This window comes from Oncorhynchus kisutch, linkage group LG7, assembly GCF_002021735.2.
Source record: "Oncorhynchus kisutch isolate 150728-3 linkage group LG7, Okis_V2, whole genome shotgun sequence".
Classification (NCBI taxonomy): Eukaryota; Metazoa; Chordata; class Actinopteri; order Salmoniformes; family Salmonidae; genus Oncorhynchus; species Oncorhynchus kisutch.
The window spans coordinates 46,776,263-46,790,904 of record NC_034180.2 but is presented as its reverse complement, the minus strand read 5'-3'; the positions used below and the strand labels follow the sequence as shown (position 1 = coordinate 46,790,904).

The 14,642-nt window shown below is 44.3% G+C and overlaps 1 protein-coding gene across 4 annotated transcripts in view; it reads left to right on the top strand.

The window, feature by feature from the left end:
* Positions 1–8,684: 8,684 nt before the first annotated feature.
* The window catches only part of LOC109878070 (protein quaking-A-like), a 121,542-nt gene continuing 115,584 nt past the window's right edge, over positions 8,685–14,642 (top strand). For 3 of the 4 annotated variants that reach the window (XM_031829197.1, XM_031829195.1, XM_031829194.1), the window contains exon 1: positions 8,685–9,108. In XM_031829197.1, the coding sequence (XP_031685057.1) occupies positions 8,964–9,108 (145 nt within the window). In that variant the 5' untranslated portion in view covers positions 8,685–8,963. The remainder of the gene's footprint in view (positions 9,109–14,642) is intronic. The other variant, XM_031829196.1, reaches the window with a different exon arrangement.

Sequence of the window (14,642 nt, the reverse complement as noted above, 5' to 3'; positions counted from 1 at the left end):
AGCCAGCTCCTCTCACTCACTCAACCAGACTGAGAAAATATCAAAAGGAGCCGACAACTGGAGCTTTACAACACCACTGTGGCTCACCGTACAAACAAACTCTGTACGAACAAACTCAATGTGAAAGGGCTTGTTTGTGTCTTTTCATCTGAGTTAATTCTACACCGTGTCATGTATCATTTCTGCAATATCCACCTAGACACGCGGTGTTTCTGCTGTTGTTATGCTTATAAAGGTTCCCCTAAAATAACTACTGGCTGGTATTGCTGAGATCTCAGCCAGTTGTGGCCATCCTACCCTACAACACACTGCAAACCCACTGACCTGGCTCTTAGTGCAGTTCAGTAGAGGAATGCCTCTCAGTGAGCTGCTCTCACAAGGTAGATTGTTAGAAGCAACAATGAAGGTAGTGGAGGGCGGTGCAACCAAAATAAATGGCCCATTGGGATCAATTCATCTTGTTCAAGTCAATCTGGCAGAGGCCACACTCTACCAGGGAGCCACTCAGCACCTGCGTTAATCTTCAGCACCAATGCAGCAGCTGTCAGTTCTGAGGTTGAATTCAATAGTCGGATAATGGGGAACACTTTCAAAGGGAGCTCATATTACGGTTGACTCGCAGCACTTCACGAAATGTCCTCCTAAATATGAAATAAACTGTGACGTCACTCCATCCTGTTTCCTTTTTGACCTACATGTGTAGCTGTGTGGTGTGTATCTCTCATCTGTGTAGAGCAGTCTGTATGTAGAGCCTCACGGGAGAATTCACTATGGGATCAATTCTTCTCCTTGGAATAACGTAATCAATGAGCAGGCACTTGTCCTCTTCCTCTCCCTCACCAGCAGGTCTTATCACTCACAAACACTCCTCCTCTCCCTCATATACACTCTCTCTCTCTCGTTCTTTCTTATCTGCTATTGGTCATCTCTTTCCCCCACCCTGTTTACAATACAATAATGGGGACTGTTGTGGCATTTGCAGGATTTTCTTCCTTATCTCTAGCCACGCGTAGATTTTTGAGACAGGCGACTGAAAATTTTAAATGTTTCTAGTAGTTTGTCCCCAGTCTGTCAGAGTGATCCATGGTTTAGGACATTAGGTCATTGTGCTGACGTTTGGTGGTTCCTCCCGCTGACTGATGAAGGGCAAGGAGATTTGCCCTATCAATGCTCTCCCTCAGAGGTGGCTGCAGCTGTCCCACCAACCTCCCTCCCTCCCTCCTCCCCCTGTGACAACAGCCACGCATGCCATTCCACCGAGTGGACGGACCACTATTAGAACATGGAAAGGCACCGCGCCAAGTCCGTCTAACATCTGAGGGCTTTTGAACATTAACACTTGTATCTGTGGTTCTGTGGATCTGTGGGATCTGTGGTATCTGTGGTATCTGTGGATCTGTGGTATATGTGGTATATGTGGTATCTGTGGATCTGTGGTATCTGTGGATCTGTGGTATCTGTGGATTTGTGGTATCTTTGGTATCTGTGGTATCTGTTGATCTGTGGTATCTTCAGTATCTGCAGGATCTGCGGTATCTGTGGATCTGTGGATCTGTGGTACCTTTGGATCTGTGGTATCTGTGGATCTGTGGTATCTGTGGATCTGTGGTACATTTGGATCTGTGGTATCTGTGGATCTGTGGTACCTGTGGATAGGTGGTATCTGTGGTATATGTGGATCTGTGATATCTGTGGTATCTGTGGTATCTGTGGAATCTATGGATCTGTGGTATCTGTGGTATCTGTGGATCTGTGATATCTATGGATCTGTGGTATCTGTGGTATCTGTGGCACCTGTGGATCTGTGGTATCTGTGGATCTGTGGCCTTACATATGTGCACAAGCACAATGGAGGTTTGACTGTATACATCTCATCTGTTTACCTAGGCTTGCCAAGCACTCTTGATTGGCATTGGCCATGTGCGTGTTTAACAGAACAATGTGCAAAACCATGACTGTATTATGGGCTAGCTTCAAAGGACAAACCAAGGTTGCCATCTCTCCACCAAACCCATCATCCACCTATCTGGTGCCATGTGAGGATCAGCCCTGCTTTCCTTTCGCCTTGAGAAGGTACAATAGAAAAAGGTACATCTTGCCTCCCTAGAAAACCTAACAAAGAGTCCTTGGCTTTACCCCTCTGCTCTCTGCAACCAGCCGTGCTGGCTTTTGGCATGGACGGACAGACAGCGCCTGCCCGGGGGTTTGATTAGAGTGCTGCATTGGTGTCGGGGCTGCCTGGTGTCGGGGCTGCCTGGTGTCGGGGCTGCCTGGGGTCGGGGCTGCCTGGTGTCAGTGCTGCCTGGTGTCGGGGCTGCCTGGTGTCGGGGCTGCCTGGTGTCGGGGCTGCCTGGTGTCGGGGCTGCCTGGTGTCGCGGCTGTCTGGGGGAAGGGGTCCTAATCCACCGCCACCCAGACGGATGGAAGGATTGAGCCGTTCCACTTTGAGACTCCTCTGACCCTTCCTCCAGACCAAGAGGAATAGAGAATAGCTGTGAATTTCAACCCCTTCACCTGACACACACTAATTATAACCTGAGTGACAAAACATTAAGAACACATGTTCTTTCCATGACACAGACAGGCCAGGTGAATCCAGGTGAAAGCTATGATGCCTTATTGATGTCACCTGTTAAATCAACTTCAATCAGTGTAGATGAAGGTGAGGAGACAGGGTTAAAGAAGGATTTTAAATCCATGAAACAATTGAGACATGGATTGTATGTGTGCCATTCAGAGGGTGAATGGGCAAGGCAAAAGATTTAAGTGCCTTTGGATGGGGTATGGTAGTAGGTGCCAAGAACTGAGACGCTGTTGGGTTTTTACGCTCACCAGTTTCCCCTGTATAGAATGGTCCACCACCCAAAGGACATCCAGACAATTTTACACAACTGTGGGAACCATTGGAGTGAACATTGGCCAGCATCCCTGTGGAATGCTTTCGATGAAAGCATTCAGTCCATTCCCCGACGAATTGAGGCTGTTCTGAGGGCAAAAGGAGGTGTGGGGGTCGGGGGGGTATGTGTTATGTAAAGTATGCTTGTTTCACCTGCCGCCAGCCTCTTAAACAATGTGCTTACCTCTCTCTTTTCCATTTGACCCTCTCTCTCTCTTCTCTGCATTTGTCTGTAATTGACCCAGATTCAGACAGCATGTTTCCCTGTGTGTGTGTGTGTGTGTGTGTGTGTGTGTGTGTGTGTGTGTGTGTGTGTGTGTGTGTGTGTGTGTGTGTGTGTGTGTGTGTGTGTGTGTGTGTGTGTGTGTGTGTGTGTGTGTGTGTGTGTGTTATAAGGGAATTTGGACTCCATCATCATTACTGCTGTGATAGATAATGTTACAACAATGCTATCTCAACCTAGCGGGAATCATTTCCCTGATTAGCCTGTGGCCCGTGAGGCCAGGAACATTTGCCCTTTGTCTCTAGTTTCCTGTTAGGGTCTCAGGGGTCTCTCATAGCACTGCCGTTAAAGACGCCCTCTTCAAAAGCGGCTAAACGCAAAATAATCTGGAGCACTCTTAATTGGATTAATTGTTGAGTGGAGCCTGTGTTATTTAAAAAATCACAAAAAACACAGGGGTTGGGGGCACAGTGGTGTGTGTGTGTGGGGGGGGTGCTTAACACTATATCTCAGCTCTACACTAGCCCGCTGCAAAGACACACAAACTCTTTCAATCTCTCTCTCTGTCTCTCTCTCTCTCTCGCTCACAACCACGTAACCCAACTCAGAAACAGAGCCAGGAACAAGGTACAAATTACCATGCTCGCTGATGGAGATAAGAACTAAACCCATTTTCAAAGCTTGAAATAGATGCCAGATCTTTTTGATGCCAGAAATTTGTGACTTCTCTCCATCAGCCTGGTCTCATAGACTGACGTAACACAGTAAATGTAAATATGGAGCACCACATTAAAATAATATGTTATATTTGGTATGGTTGTGAGATTATGAGATTCAAACACACAACCTTTGGGTTGCTAGACGTTCGTGTTATACATTATTAACGTCGTTTTTTCATGAAATAACCTTCTTTCTTATGTAACCATATAACATATTATTCTATTTGGTGCTCCATATTTACATTTACCATTTTGCAACTACTTAGCATGTTAGCTAAACATCAGCAACCATGGTAATTTGTACCTTGCGTCTGGCTCTGTTTCTGAGTTGGGTCACGTGTGTGTGTGTGTGTGTGTGTGTGTGTGTGTGTGTGTGTGTGTGTGTGTGTGTGTGTGTGTGTGTGTGTGTGTGTGTGTGTGTGTGTGTGTGTGTGTGTGTGTGTGTGTGTGTGTGTGTGTGTGTGTGTGTGTGTGTGTGTGTGTATGTGTGTGTGTATGAGTGAATGAGAGTACCCTAACCCTAAGCCCTTAACCTTACTCTTAGCCCAAAGGTTGTGTGTTCGAATCATGGACCACTTTGCAACTACTTACTGCTATTTAGCTACATTGCAACTACTTAGCATGTTAGCTAACCCTTCCCCTAACCTTCACCCTTTAAGCTAATAACTAACCTTAACCCTACCTTGAATCTTAACCCTAACCCCTAGCTTAGCTAACATGAACGACCTAGCTAACCTAAGTGTTATCCCCCTAGTCACCAGGCTAACGTTAGCCACAGTAAATGGGAATTTGCAACATATCATACATTAGAACATTTGTAACATATCATACATTAGAACATTTGTAACATATTGTACATTAGAACATTTGTAACATATCATACATTAGAACATTTGTAACATATTGTACATTAGAACATTTGTAACATATCATACATTAGAACATTTGTAACATATCATACATTAGAACATTTGTAACATATTGTACATTAGAACATTTGTAACATATTGTACATTAGAACATTTGTAACATATTGTACATTAGAACATTTGTAACATATTGTACAAATTGCAATTTGTAAAATAAAATTGGAATTGGAATTCGTAAAAAATGATACGAAATGGACAGCCACAAATGAATACAAACCATACGAAACATAATATCTCATACTAATTGGAGTATCCCGGATTTACGTTTACTATGTTACTTCTACTTGCAGCACTTACTGTATATTCAAAGAAGTGAAAAGTGAAAATATGAAATATAAAGCAAAAACCATGAACAATTTAGCTATCTCTGAGCCACATCAAATAACATTTTATTTTACCCTCTTCCTCGGTTTTTCATTCTACTCTGCCAAGTGGGTTATCTCTCCTTGAAGTAAAAGAAACCTGATTCAGTTATCAATCCTTCAAAAAATAAAAATATAGACATTTGTGATGTGTTTTCACTTCCAGTGTTGCGTTACATTCACACCAGTGCTTTAGTAATTGGAAGAGATGGGGCACACATTTCTTACCCCCAGGCATAAAATACATGTTGAAGGCTTTTTTTCTCTCTGACAGACGACAACAAAACAATGTGGAGAAATGTCTTGAGACCTGGTAGGTCTGTGTTAATAATACTTCTACTCTGTTGTCTTGGTCGACATATCGCAGCTCGAGATGGTCAAATGTAGTAATTTAGTGTGATGGACAGCTATTACAACCTAATAGTGTTTTTCCCAGGTTGGTAAAGGCAATGACATGGAAATATAATTATATGAATAGTATAATGTAATTCTATTTCTATGGGTAACCATAGCAACATCTCCCCTCCTGTTTTGAACGATCCATGAGATATGTTGTTCCTTGTTGTTATCTTAAAGAATGTGTGTTGTAGCCTATCGCCTGTGTGAGACACACTAGTGACTCCTGAAGTGCATCACTGAGGGTTGACACATGACGGCTAAGCCAGAGGTCACAGTGCAGCTGGTTAGTATTCATATGCCGAAGCAGAGGGACTACTTCCACAAAGGCAGAGAGACTAGGGAACCAATTGAATAGGGGCCAAGGTCAAATTCTCAGATTTAGGTGGGCACCACTCCAGTCGACAACAGCTGCCAAATTTAGAACATGACAGGGTTTCGTTTCAATTAAGGAACGAACCAGGTGGGCGGCTCCAATATGTGGGCTATTGATCATCTGAATTGAGTTAATCCTCAATGAATATGGAAAGGTCTGTCCAAAGATGGGGCAGGCTTGTTAAAATAACCTAGGCCTGTACTGAATATTATCACGTTGATAAATGAATCCAAAGAGGACACTGAGAGTTATTGTAACATGCTGTTTGAGATTTAAACATCATGGTGCGTGTCTATTTCGGTTACATGACTAATAACTCAAAATGAAATCAAATCAAATGTTATTGGTCACGTACACATGCTTAGCAGATGTTATTGTGAGTGTAGCAAAATGCTTACGCTTCTAGATCTGACAGTGCAGCAGTATCTAACAGGTAATATCTAACAATTCCACAACAAAACCTAATATCTAACAATTCCACAACAAAACCTCATATCTAACAATTCCACAACAAAACCTAATATCTAACAAATTCCACAACAAAACCTAATATCTAACAATTCCACAACAAAACCTAATATCTAACAATTCCACAACAAAACCTAATATCTAACAAATTCCACAACAAAACCTAATATCTAACAAATTCCACAACAAAACCTAATATCTAACAATTCCACAACAAAACCTAATATCTAACAATTCCACAACAAAACCTAATATCTAACAAATTCCACAACAAAACCTAATACACACAATCTAGTAAAGGAATGGGAGGAGAATATATAAGTATAAAATATATGGATGAGCAGTGACAGAGTGGCTAAGATGTAATAGATAGTAAAGAATAGATAGTGAAGGATACAGTATACACATATGAGATGAGTAATGCAGGATATGTAAACATTCTTCAAGTATCATTATTAAAGTGATTTGTGTTCTATATATTAAAGTATTAAGTCTGTAGGTAGGCAGCCGCCTCTCTGTGCTAGTGATGGCTGTTTAACAATCTGATGGCCTTGAGATAGAAGCTGTTTTTAAATCTCTCTGTCCCAGCTTTGATGCACCTGTACTGACCTCGCCTTCTGGATGGAAGCGGGGTGAACAGGTAGTGGCTCGGGTGGTTATTGTCCTTCATTATCTTTTTTGCCTTCCTGTGACATCGGGTGTTGTAGGTGTCCTGGAGGGCAGGTAGTTTGCCCCCGGTGATGCATTGTGCAGACCGCACCACCCTCTGGAGAGCCTTGTGGTTGTGGGCGGTGCAGTTGCCATACCAGGCGGTGATACAGTCCGACAGAATGCTCTCGATTGTGCACCTGTAAAAGTTAGTGAGGGTTTTCGATGACAAGACACATTTTTTTCAACCTCCTGAGGTTGAAGAGGTGCTGTTGTGCCTTATTTACCACACTGTCTGTGTGTGTGGACCATATCAGTTTGTCGGTGATATGTACACAGAGGGACTTAAAACCTTCCACCTTCTCCGCTTCTGTCCCGTCGATGTGGATGCGGGGTGCTCCCTTTGCTGTTTCCTCCCTTTGCTGTCCACTATCATCTCTTTTGTTTTTCTGACATTGAGTGAGAGTGAGAGACATTGAGTGACATTGAGTGAGTTACATGTCACATTGAGTGACATTGATATTTTCCTGACACCACACTCCGAGGTCCCTAACCTCCTCCCCGTAGGCTGTCTCTTTGTTGTTGGTAATCAAGCCTACCACTGTTGTGTCATCTGCAAACTTGATGATTGAGTTGAAGGCGTGCACGGCCACACAGTCGTGGGTGAACAGGGAGTACAGGAGGGGGCTGAGAACCTACCCTTGTGGGTCCCCAGTGTTGAGGATCAGCACTGGGGTTGGCCCACCTGGGGTTGGCCCGTCAGGAAGTCCTGTAGTCAATGAACAGCATTCTTACATAGGTATTCCTCTTGTCCAGATGGGATAGGGCAGTGTGCAGTGTGATGGCGATGGCATCGTCTGTGGATCTATTGGAGCGGTATGCAAATTGGAGTGGAGGTGATATGGTCCTTGACTAGTCTCTCAAAGCACTTCATGATGACGGAAGTGAGTGCTATGGGGCGATAGTCATTTAATTCAGTTACCTTAGCTTTCTTGGGAACAGGAATAATGGTGGCCATCTTGAAGCATGTGGGGACAGCAGACTGGGATAGGGACTGATAAATTATGTCTGTAAAAGTCAAACATTGGTTTCTATCATATCACTCTTGAAGATGCGAGGAGAGGGGCGGGGGTACACCATAACATTGAATATAATTATCTCCATCAAACTGAAAAATGAATCATTACATAAGTGTTGACAGGGAGAACTTCCCCATGTTCCTTTACCTCATACTGGTCTTTATATGCCAAAAACTAGTCAGCCATCTGTGAAAAGCTTTCTGAACCCTCATCTATCGATGTGCCCTTCAGCAAGGCACTTAACCCTAAGTTATGTCTTTAAGTTGCTCTGGATAATAGCCTCTGCTAAATGACCAAAACGTAAATTTAATAATGTTTAATTTGTAATGTTTCCAAAGTCTCCTATGCTTTTGATTTCTCCGCAACAACTGAAATATAATTTTTAGAGCCCCATACAACCTGTGTATGAAATCTGTAAATTAACTTTCTCTGTACTGTCCACAATTGGTCCTAATCGCTGTAGATCACCTACTGGCACTTCACCGCCCTCATGGTGCAGTACCTTGTGCTTATTGGTGATATCACCAGTCCCTTGAAGGCGCTTTTGACCAATAGGCGAAGAGGGGACGCAAGCTTTTGGCGAATACTCGCTGCAGTTAACAGTGGTGGATCGGAACGTCCCTGAGCGCGGAGTAAGAGGAGAGTACACGGCGATACAGTCTTTGGGAGGAGATAGTGCTTATTTTCCCCCCTCTCTCAGCTCTAACAACAAATTAAATCCGATTTTGGTTCAGAGGGTCGTCTAACTACAGCAATCGAAACGTGGGAGGAACAAAGGATTTGATCTTTCAAGTTTTTCTTTAGCATTTGTTTTCTTTTCATAAAACAGGATTCTGTTGGAGGCTCGCTCGCACTCTAGACGCAAAGATGATGGTTGGAGAGATCGAGGTGAAGGAGAGACCGAGGCCGAGTCCCGACTATTTGATGCAATTGTTAAACGAAAAGAAGCTGATGACCAGTTTGCCAAATCTGTGCGGTATCTTTACACACCTTGACCGGCTTCTCGATGAAGGTAAAAGGCCGTGGAGAAATGGGGTAGTTGGGAGGGAAGGAGTGACTACGGCGCTGTCCCTAGGGCTCGGTGGGCATGCTTGCTGCATAGGGGAGCGCATGCATGGTAGCTACCTAGCTAACATAGCTAACGAGCTACATTATCGCACTGGGCAACACAACTTCTTCTTTTAACTTTACAAAGTGAGAACTGCGAGGAAATGAAACTCTTGCACCATCCAAGAAGGATATTTATTCCCTACCACAAAACCTCAAGGATGTATTTGTAGTTAACATGTCCTGTTGTTCTCTGATTTGAGGACGAAGTGAAAAGTTATTTTTTTGTTATTTTTTTTGCCTGCTAACTAGCTAACTTAGCCAGGACCGATAAACTAGTTAAGTTAGTATGCGTCCCAGTTCCAGGAAGAAACTGTTTGATAGCCAGACTTTTCCATTTCAGCTGTAGTCTTGGCTTTAGCCTACCTCGTATTATATAAGTGAATGTGATAGTTTGTTCTATAGAGGATGTATTGTTGCCAGGATGCAGGTTTCATCTAATTCAACGGAGTAGGATTGGTAGCTAAGTACTATAACCATGTTGTAATCAAACATGAAGCTTCATAACAAGTACAGCAATATATCTGTCTGTAAACGAGCAGCTCGTTTCCATAACGTACAGTATTTGCTTATCAGAATCTGGTGGAATTGCACAACATCGGAATGTGCCCCGGCTGTTGCCTTTCGGGGTTTGAAACAATGGGCAGCGGAGTTGTTTTCCTTGCAAAGATAACCAGCTCCAGCGTTTTGCAGTTAAATGACCCTCTAAAACATACATTGGGTGCGGAAGAAATATCCCCGATGATTAGGCAGGAATTGTGTAGCTTTGTCTTCATTTGACATAGTCTTGCTTTTCTATATCGTCTTTTTTGTCGGGCCCATATTCTCCGCGTTGTTGTCGCATGATATTGTTCTAGTATGCCACTTAAGATGTATAGTTAATATAAGTCTATGCTCCTATTTCGGTCCTTTTCTATTATACACAATGTACAATTCATGACAGGAGTGTGTTTTATGTAATTGAGTAGGTAACGCTAGAGAGCGCCACTTTCCCCTCACTGTCCTTATCTCTGTGGGCAGCTGACATCCAATCACTTTCCTGGAATTAAAAACTTTTAGCTGTATATTTCGTGTATTCTAATTTAATCCAAAGGGACAGGAAAAATATTGCATCAGTAAAACTGAGTTTCACGCCAAATATAGAACCAAGTCAAATGTGCGCACATTTTTTCCTAACCAGATAAAACAAAAGGGAGTACTGTCACATCTTGTAGAACAAGATTTCTTTGCTCCAGCCTCCCATACAGGCCAGTTTAGATACACTCTCAACCTCTACTTCTCCAGTTAAACATTCCTGAAATGATTACCCTGCAATAAGCTCTACTCAACCCTTTCCTTCCATCACCTGCTGTTTTAGTCAAACGCTGTTTTTCCTTCTGGGGAGACACAGGAAACTAGGGGCCTTTTCTCTCCTCTTTCTTCTATCCTGCCTACCTGTCTCCCCCCTCAGACAAACAAAATAATTGACCAGAATCCACAGTAAGCCTCTCTCTCACACACTGAATCTGTTTATCCAGTCAGCTTTGTAAGGCTGGCCACGGTGCACACTCAGCTGGCAGCCCGATGTGGCTGCACCCTCCCGGGCTTGTTACTCAGAGTGTGGGGGTGTTTTTAAGACGCCATGTCTGGGCCAGATCCTGGGCCCCTCTTCCCTGGCTGCGCATGAGGTTTCACAATTCACATACTGCCTTCTGCTCTCTCCAGCCACACAGCTCGACCGTTTACCGGGGTTACTACAGCAGCCGTCCAAACTTCACCCCTCTGCCAAATGTTTAGTGGGTGTGTTAGGAAAATAACACCCAGTGCAGAGAAGGCTCTTGGCTAAAGCCGTCTGCTTAGTCTTTTGGACTGGGCATGAGCCCACCCCCATCAAAGCGCACCCTGTAAATGTGGATTCCTGAGATTGAGTGAAACCCTCATCTAAGTGCAGTGAGAAGCATTCCCATGACATGGCAGGATGATGTTTAGAAAGTAGACCTATGAATCCCAGCGGGAAGCAAGTTTTGTGAGGTACATTTGCGTGCCATTCGGGTTATGCAAATGTCTACTGCGGTTTCAGTCGGCGGGGAGGGTGAACATCGCAGCTCATTGTGACGTCTGTTGGGGACAAAAGCTTGCAGTCTGCAATGATTTTGTTAATTTAACCTCTCGCGTTGTTGTTTGAGTCATTTTTAGTTCCATTGGGGCATTAGGAGATTTATCCAGGAAGTAGCTTACAACTCGGGATTCTATTTTGGTTGCATAGTAAGTGACACTATAGGAATCCAACCTGTCTATCATTAGTCGAGGTGACCCTGGTGCCTGCTGATTGGTGACTGAATGACAACCAGACATGGCGAAGGAAATACTTTTCAACAAAGATGAGGATACTTTTTACTGTCAATATTTCAGCGCCATTGTTTTACTCAAGACTCTTTGGGGAGAAATACTCAGTGTGTAGATAAAAGCACATATTAAGGTGCTCGTCGTGAGAATCCTCATTTACTCACAGGTGGTGTGTAAGAACACACATATCTCGCACGCAGAGAGAGATGTACCTTGACCACACAGAAAAATGGCCTCTCCTCTGTCTAAACGGCCAGCTAAAGTAGGGAAGGGAAAGAAAGTTAAGATTCTCTCCCAGTTTCCTCTCCTTCAGAGCCCTGCCAACAGCTGCACGTATATAACACATTCCCTGCACATACACTAGTGGTGCGCGGGCCAATTTTTTATTTTTTACCCGCAATTGCTCATAACCCAGACTGTGAAAATCTGAGGCCCTTACCCGACCCGCTAATATAGAAAATGAACACGGGTTTATTTAGTTTTCTGGGCCACATGACAGATGTGAAGCTACATGCATGTACTGAATTATAGACGAGTTAACTAACAAATAACTTATTCAAATGTCGGGAATTCTAAACAGGGACCTGATATATATAAGACCAAAAAAGTGGCCTTCCGTCATCTGACAGTAGCCTGCTCACCAGAATGTCATTAATCAATAGAATGAATGCTTTAATCTAGTTGACATCAGTAAAGTCATGCCATCTCTGCTTCTTTTGCGCAGCAGGGGGGGGAATACAATAACAAAAAAAATTGAAATATTTTCTGTGCAAAATGTCCATATGACCTCGGTTTGACCGGTTGTAGGAAATGGAAAGTTGTGAAAATGGCCCAACATGTTTCTGATAAGATTTCAGTTCGCCTTGGATACACATTTTCTGTGTTTGAATTACTCGGCTTTTATGATGCTGATAAAGATAGGGAGTGTGCTGAGGTGCTAACTGTGCTTTTATTCTCTCAAGATGCTGAAATAAATCAATCAGATCTCTCCTCTTCCTAAGTCAAAGTTAGGCATATATTTTGTGTATCATTTTACTGCAAGAAATGCTTAATTGTGCAGGAGTTAATATTAAGGCTATGTGAGAGGTTATAGACCTTATCCTGCCTGTTACCAAAAGCATTTGACAATTGGCTGTGTAGGCTACAGTCGGGCCCTAAAGCTTACACAATAATGTCAGATAAAGTCAATGTGGCCTACAGATATAAATTGCACAAGAATGATGGATTTTCAAAGTTACTGTTTCCTCTTTATTCAACCCACCTGCCCTTTATCCACACAGTCAACCCACCTGCCCTTTATCCACACAGTCAACCCACCTGCCCTTTATCCACACAGTCAACCCACCTGCCCTTTATCCACAGTCAACCCACCTGCCCTTTATCCACACAGTCAACCCACCTGCCCTTTATCCACACAGTCAACCCACCTGCCCTTTATCCACACAGTCAACCCACCTGCCCTTTATCCACACAGTCAACCCACCTGCCCTTTATCCACACAGTCAACCCACCTGCCCTTTATCCACACAGTCAACCCACCTGCCCTTTATCCACACAGTCAACCCACCTGCCCTTTATCCACACAGTCAACCCACCTGCCCTTTATCCACACAGTCAACCCACCTGCCCTTTATCCACACAGTCAACCCACCTGCCCTTTATCCACACAGTCAACCCACCTGCCCTTTATCCACACAGTTAACCCACCTGCCCTTTATCCACACAGTTAACCCACCCTGTCGGTACTGCGGGTAATGGGTCAACCCGCACATCACTAACACACACGTGTGTGTGTGTATATAACACACATTCCCTGCATACACACGTATATAACACATTCCTCCGCCTACAACTTGTGTGTGTGTGTGTGCAGCTGTTTAAATGGTGAGGGGACAGCCAACACCAGTGAGCGTTAACCCCTGTGTGAAACAACGGCTCCCAGTTCCCTGGCTTAGCTTGGCACTGAGATGCGTGTCTAGCTTAGGTCCTTGTATTGAGCCACTCAAGGTCACTTTGGTGGAGTTGACAGGCGCTTTTGAAAATCCCGTGCGCAGCAGTTGCGAGGTGACAGCCGACATGTATTAAAAAAAAAAAATGTTTACCCATTTGCCGTTGACATGCCAACAAGCAAACTGCAATATTTTCTGTTGGCAGGAGATTGTATGACATTCTGGAAGGCTGTTGAAGTACAGGCTATTGGTTTAGAGGTAGGAGTCAGGGCTGTGAATCAGTATAGTATCAGACTGTATATAGAGACCTCTTTGGATGTCGACCTCCTGACTTTTTCTACATTTAAATCCTAATCTGTGCCAAGGGCCCTCTCGTTACAATTTCCATTTGAACCCTGTTTTGTACCACAAACGTGCTGCAGGTTGTGCGTGGCACCGATTCCTCGTTCGGTTGAACTGTTTAGAAAGGGAATCTGTGCCAAGCCCCTGGGAGAGCGTCAAGGTTTAGAGTTGGTCTTGAAAGATGACAGAAGAGAAAAGTTCTCCATCGGTCTCAACTGTGCCGGTTACTACTTCATTTCTTGCCGTAGGGTGACCTTCTGCCAGCGCGGCCGTAGGGTGACCTTCAGCGAGCGCGGCCGTAGGCTGACCCTTTGCCAGCGCAGGGCAGAGACCTGCACTAACCTTTGACACACAATCAATTTGCCGTCTAACAAGATTGAGTGCTGCTCGCAAAGCAAGATGGTGCCTGGGGCTTTGAAAGACCTAAGCTATCGAATGGAGAGACTATAGGAGGGGAGGGGGCTCAGGGCACGGTTGTTGTGCAGGCTGATATGCATCTCTGTCCCCCTCCACACCCGTGCGTGCCTCTGCTTCCCTCCCAAGGCACTACTTATAAGCTGGAATTTAATTAACAATACCCATTCTGTGAGCAGCATTACTGAGCTGCCTGTTGTATAGCTTAGTTGTGACTCCTCTCTCTCTCCGCATCTCTCTCTCGTCCTGGCATCTCTCTCTCCCTGGCATCTCTCTCTCTCTCTCTTCTCTCCTCTCTCTCTCGCGTCTTCCCTCCCCTGGCATCTCTCTCCCTCTCCCCGTCCCCTGGCATCTCTCTCTTCACTCTCTCTCCTCGGCCTCTCTCTCTCTCTCTCTCTAATCTCTCCCC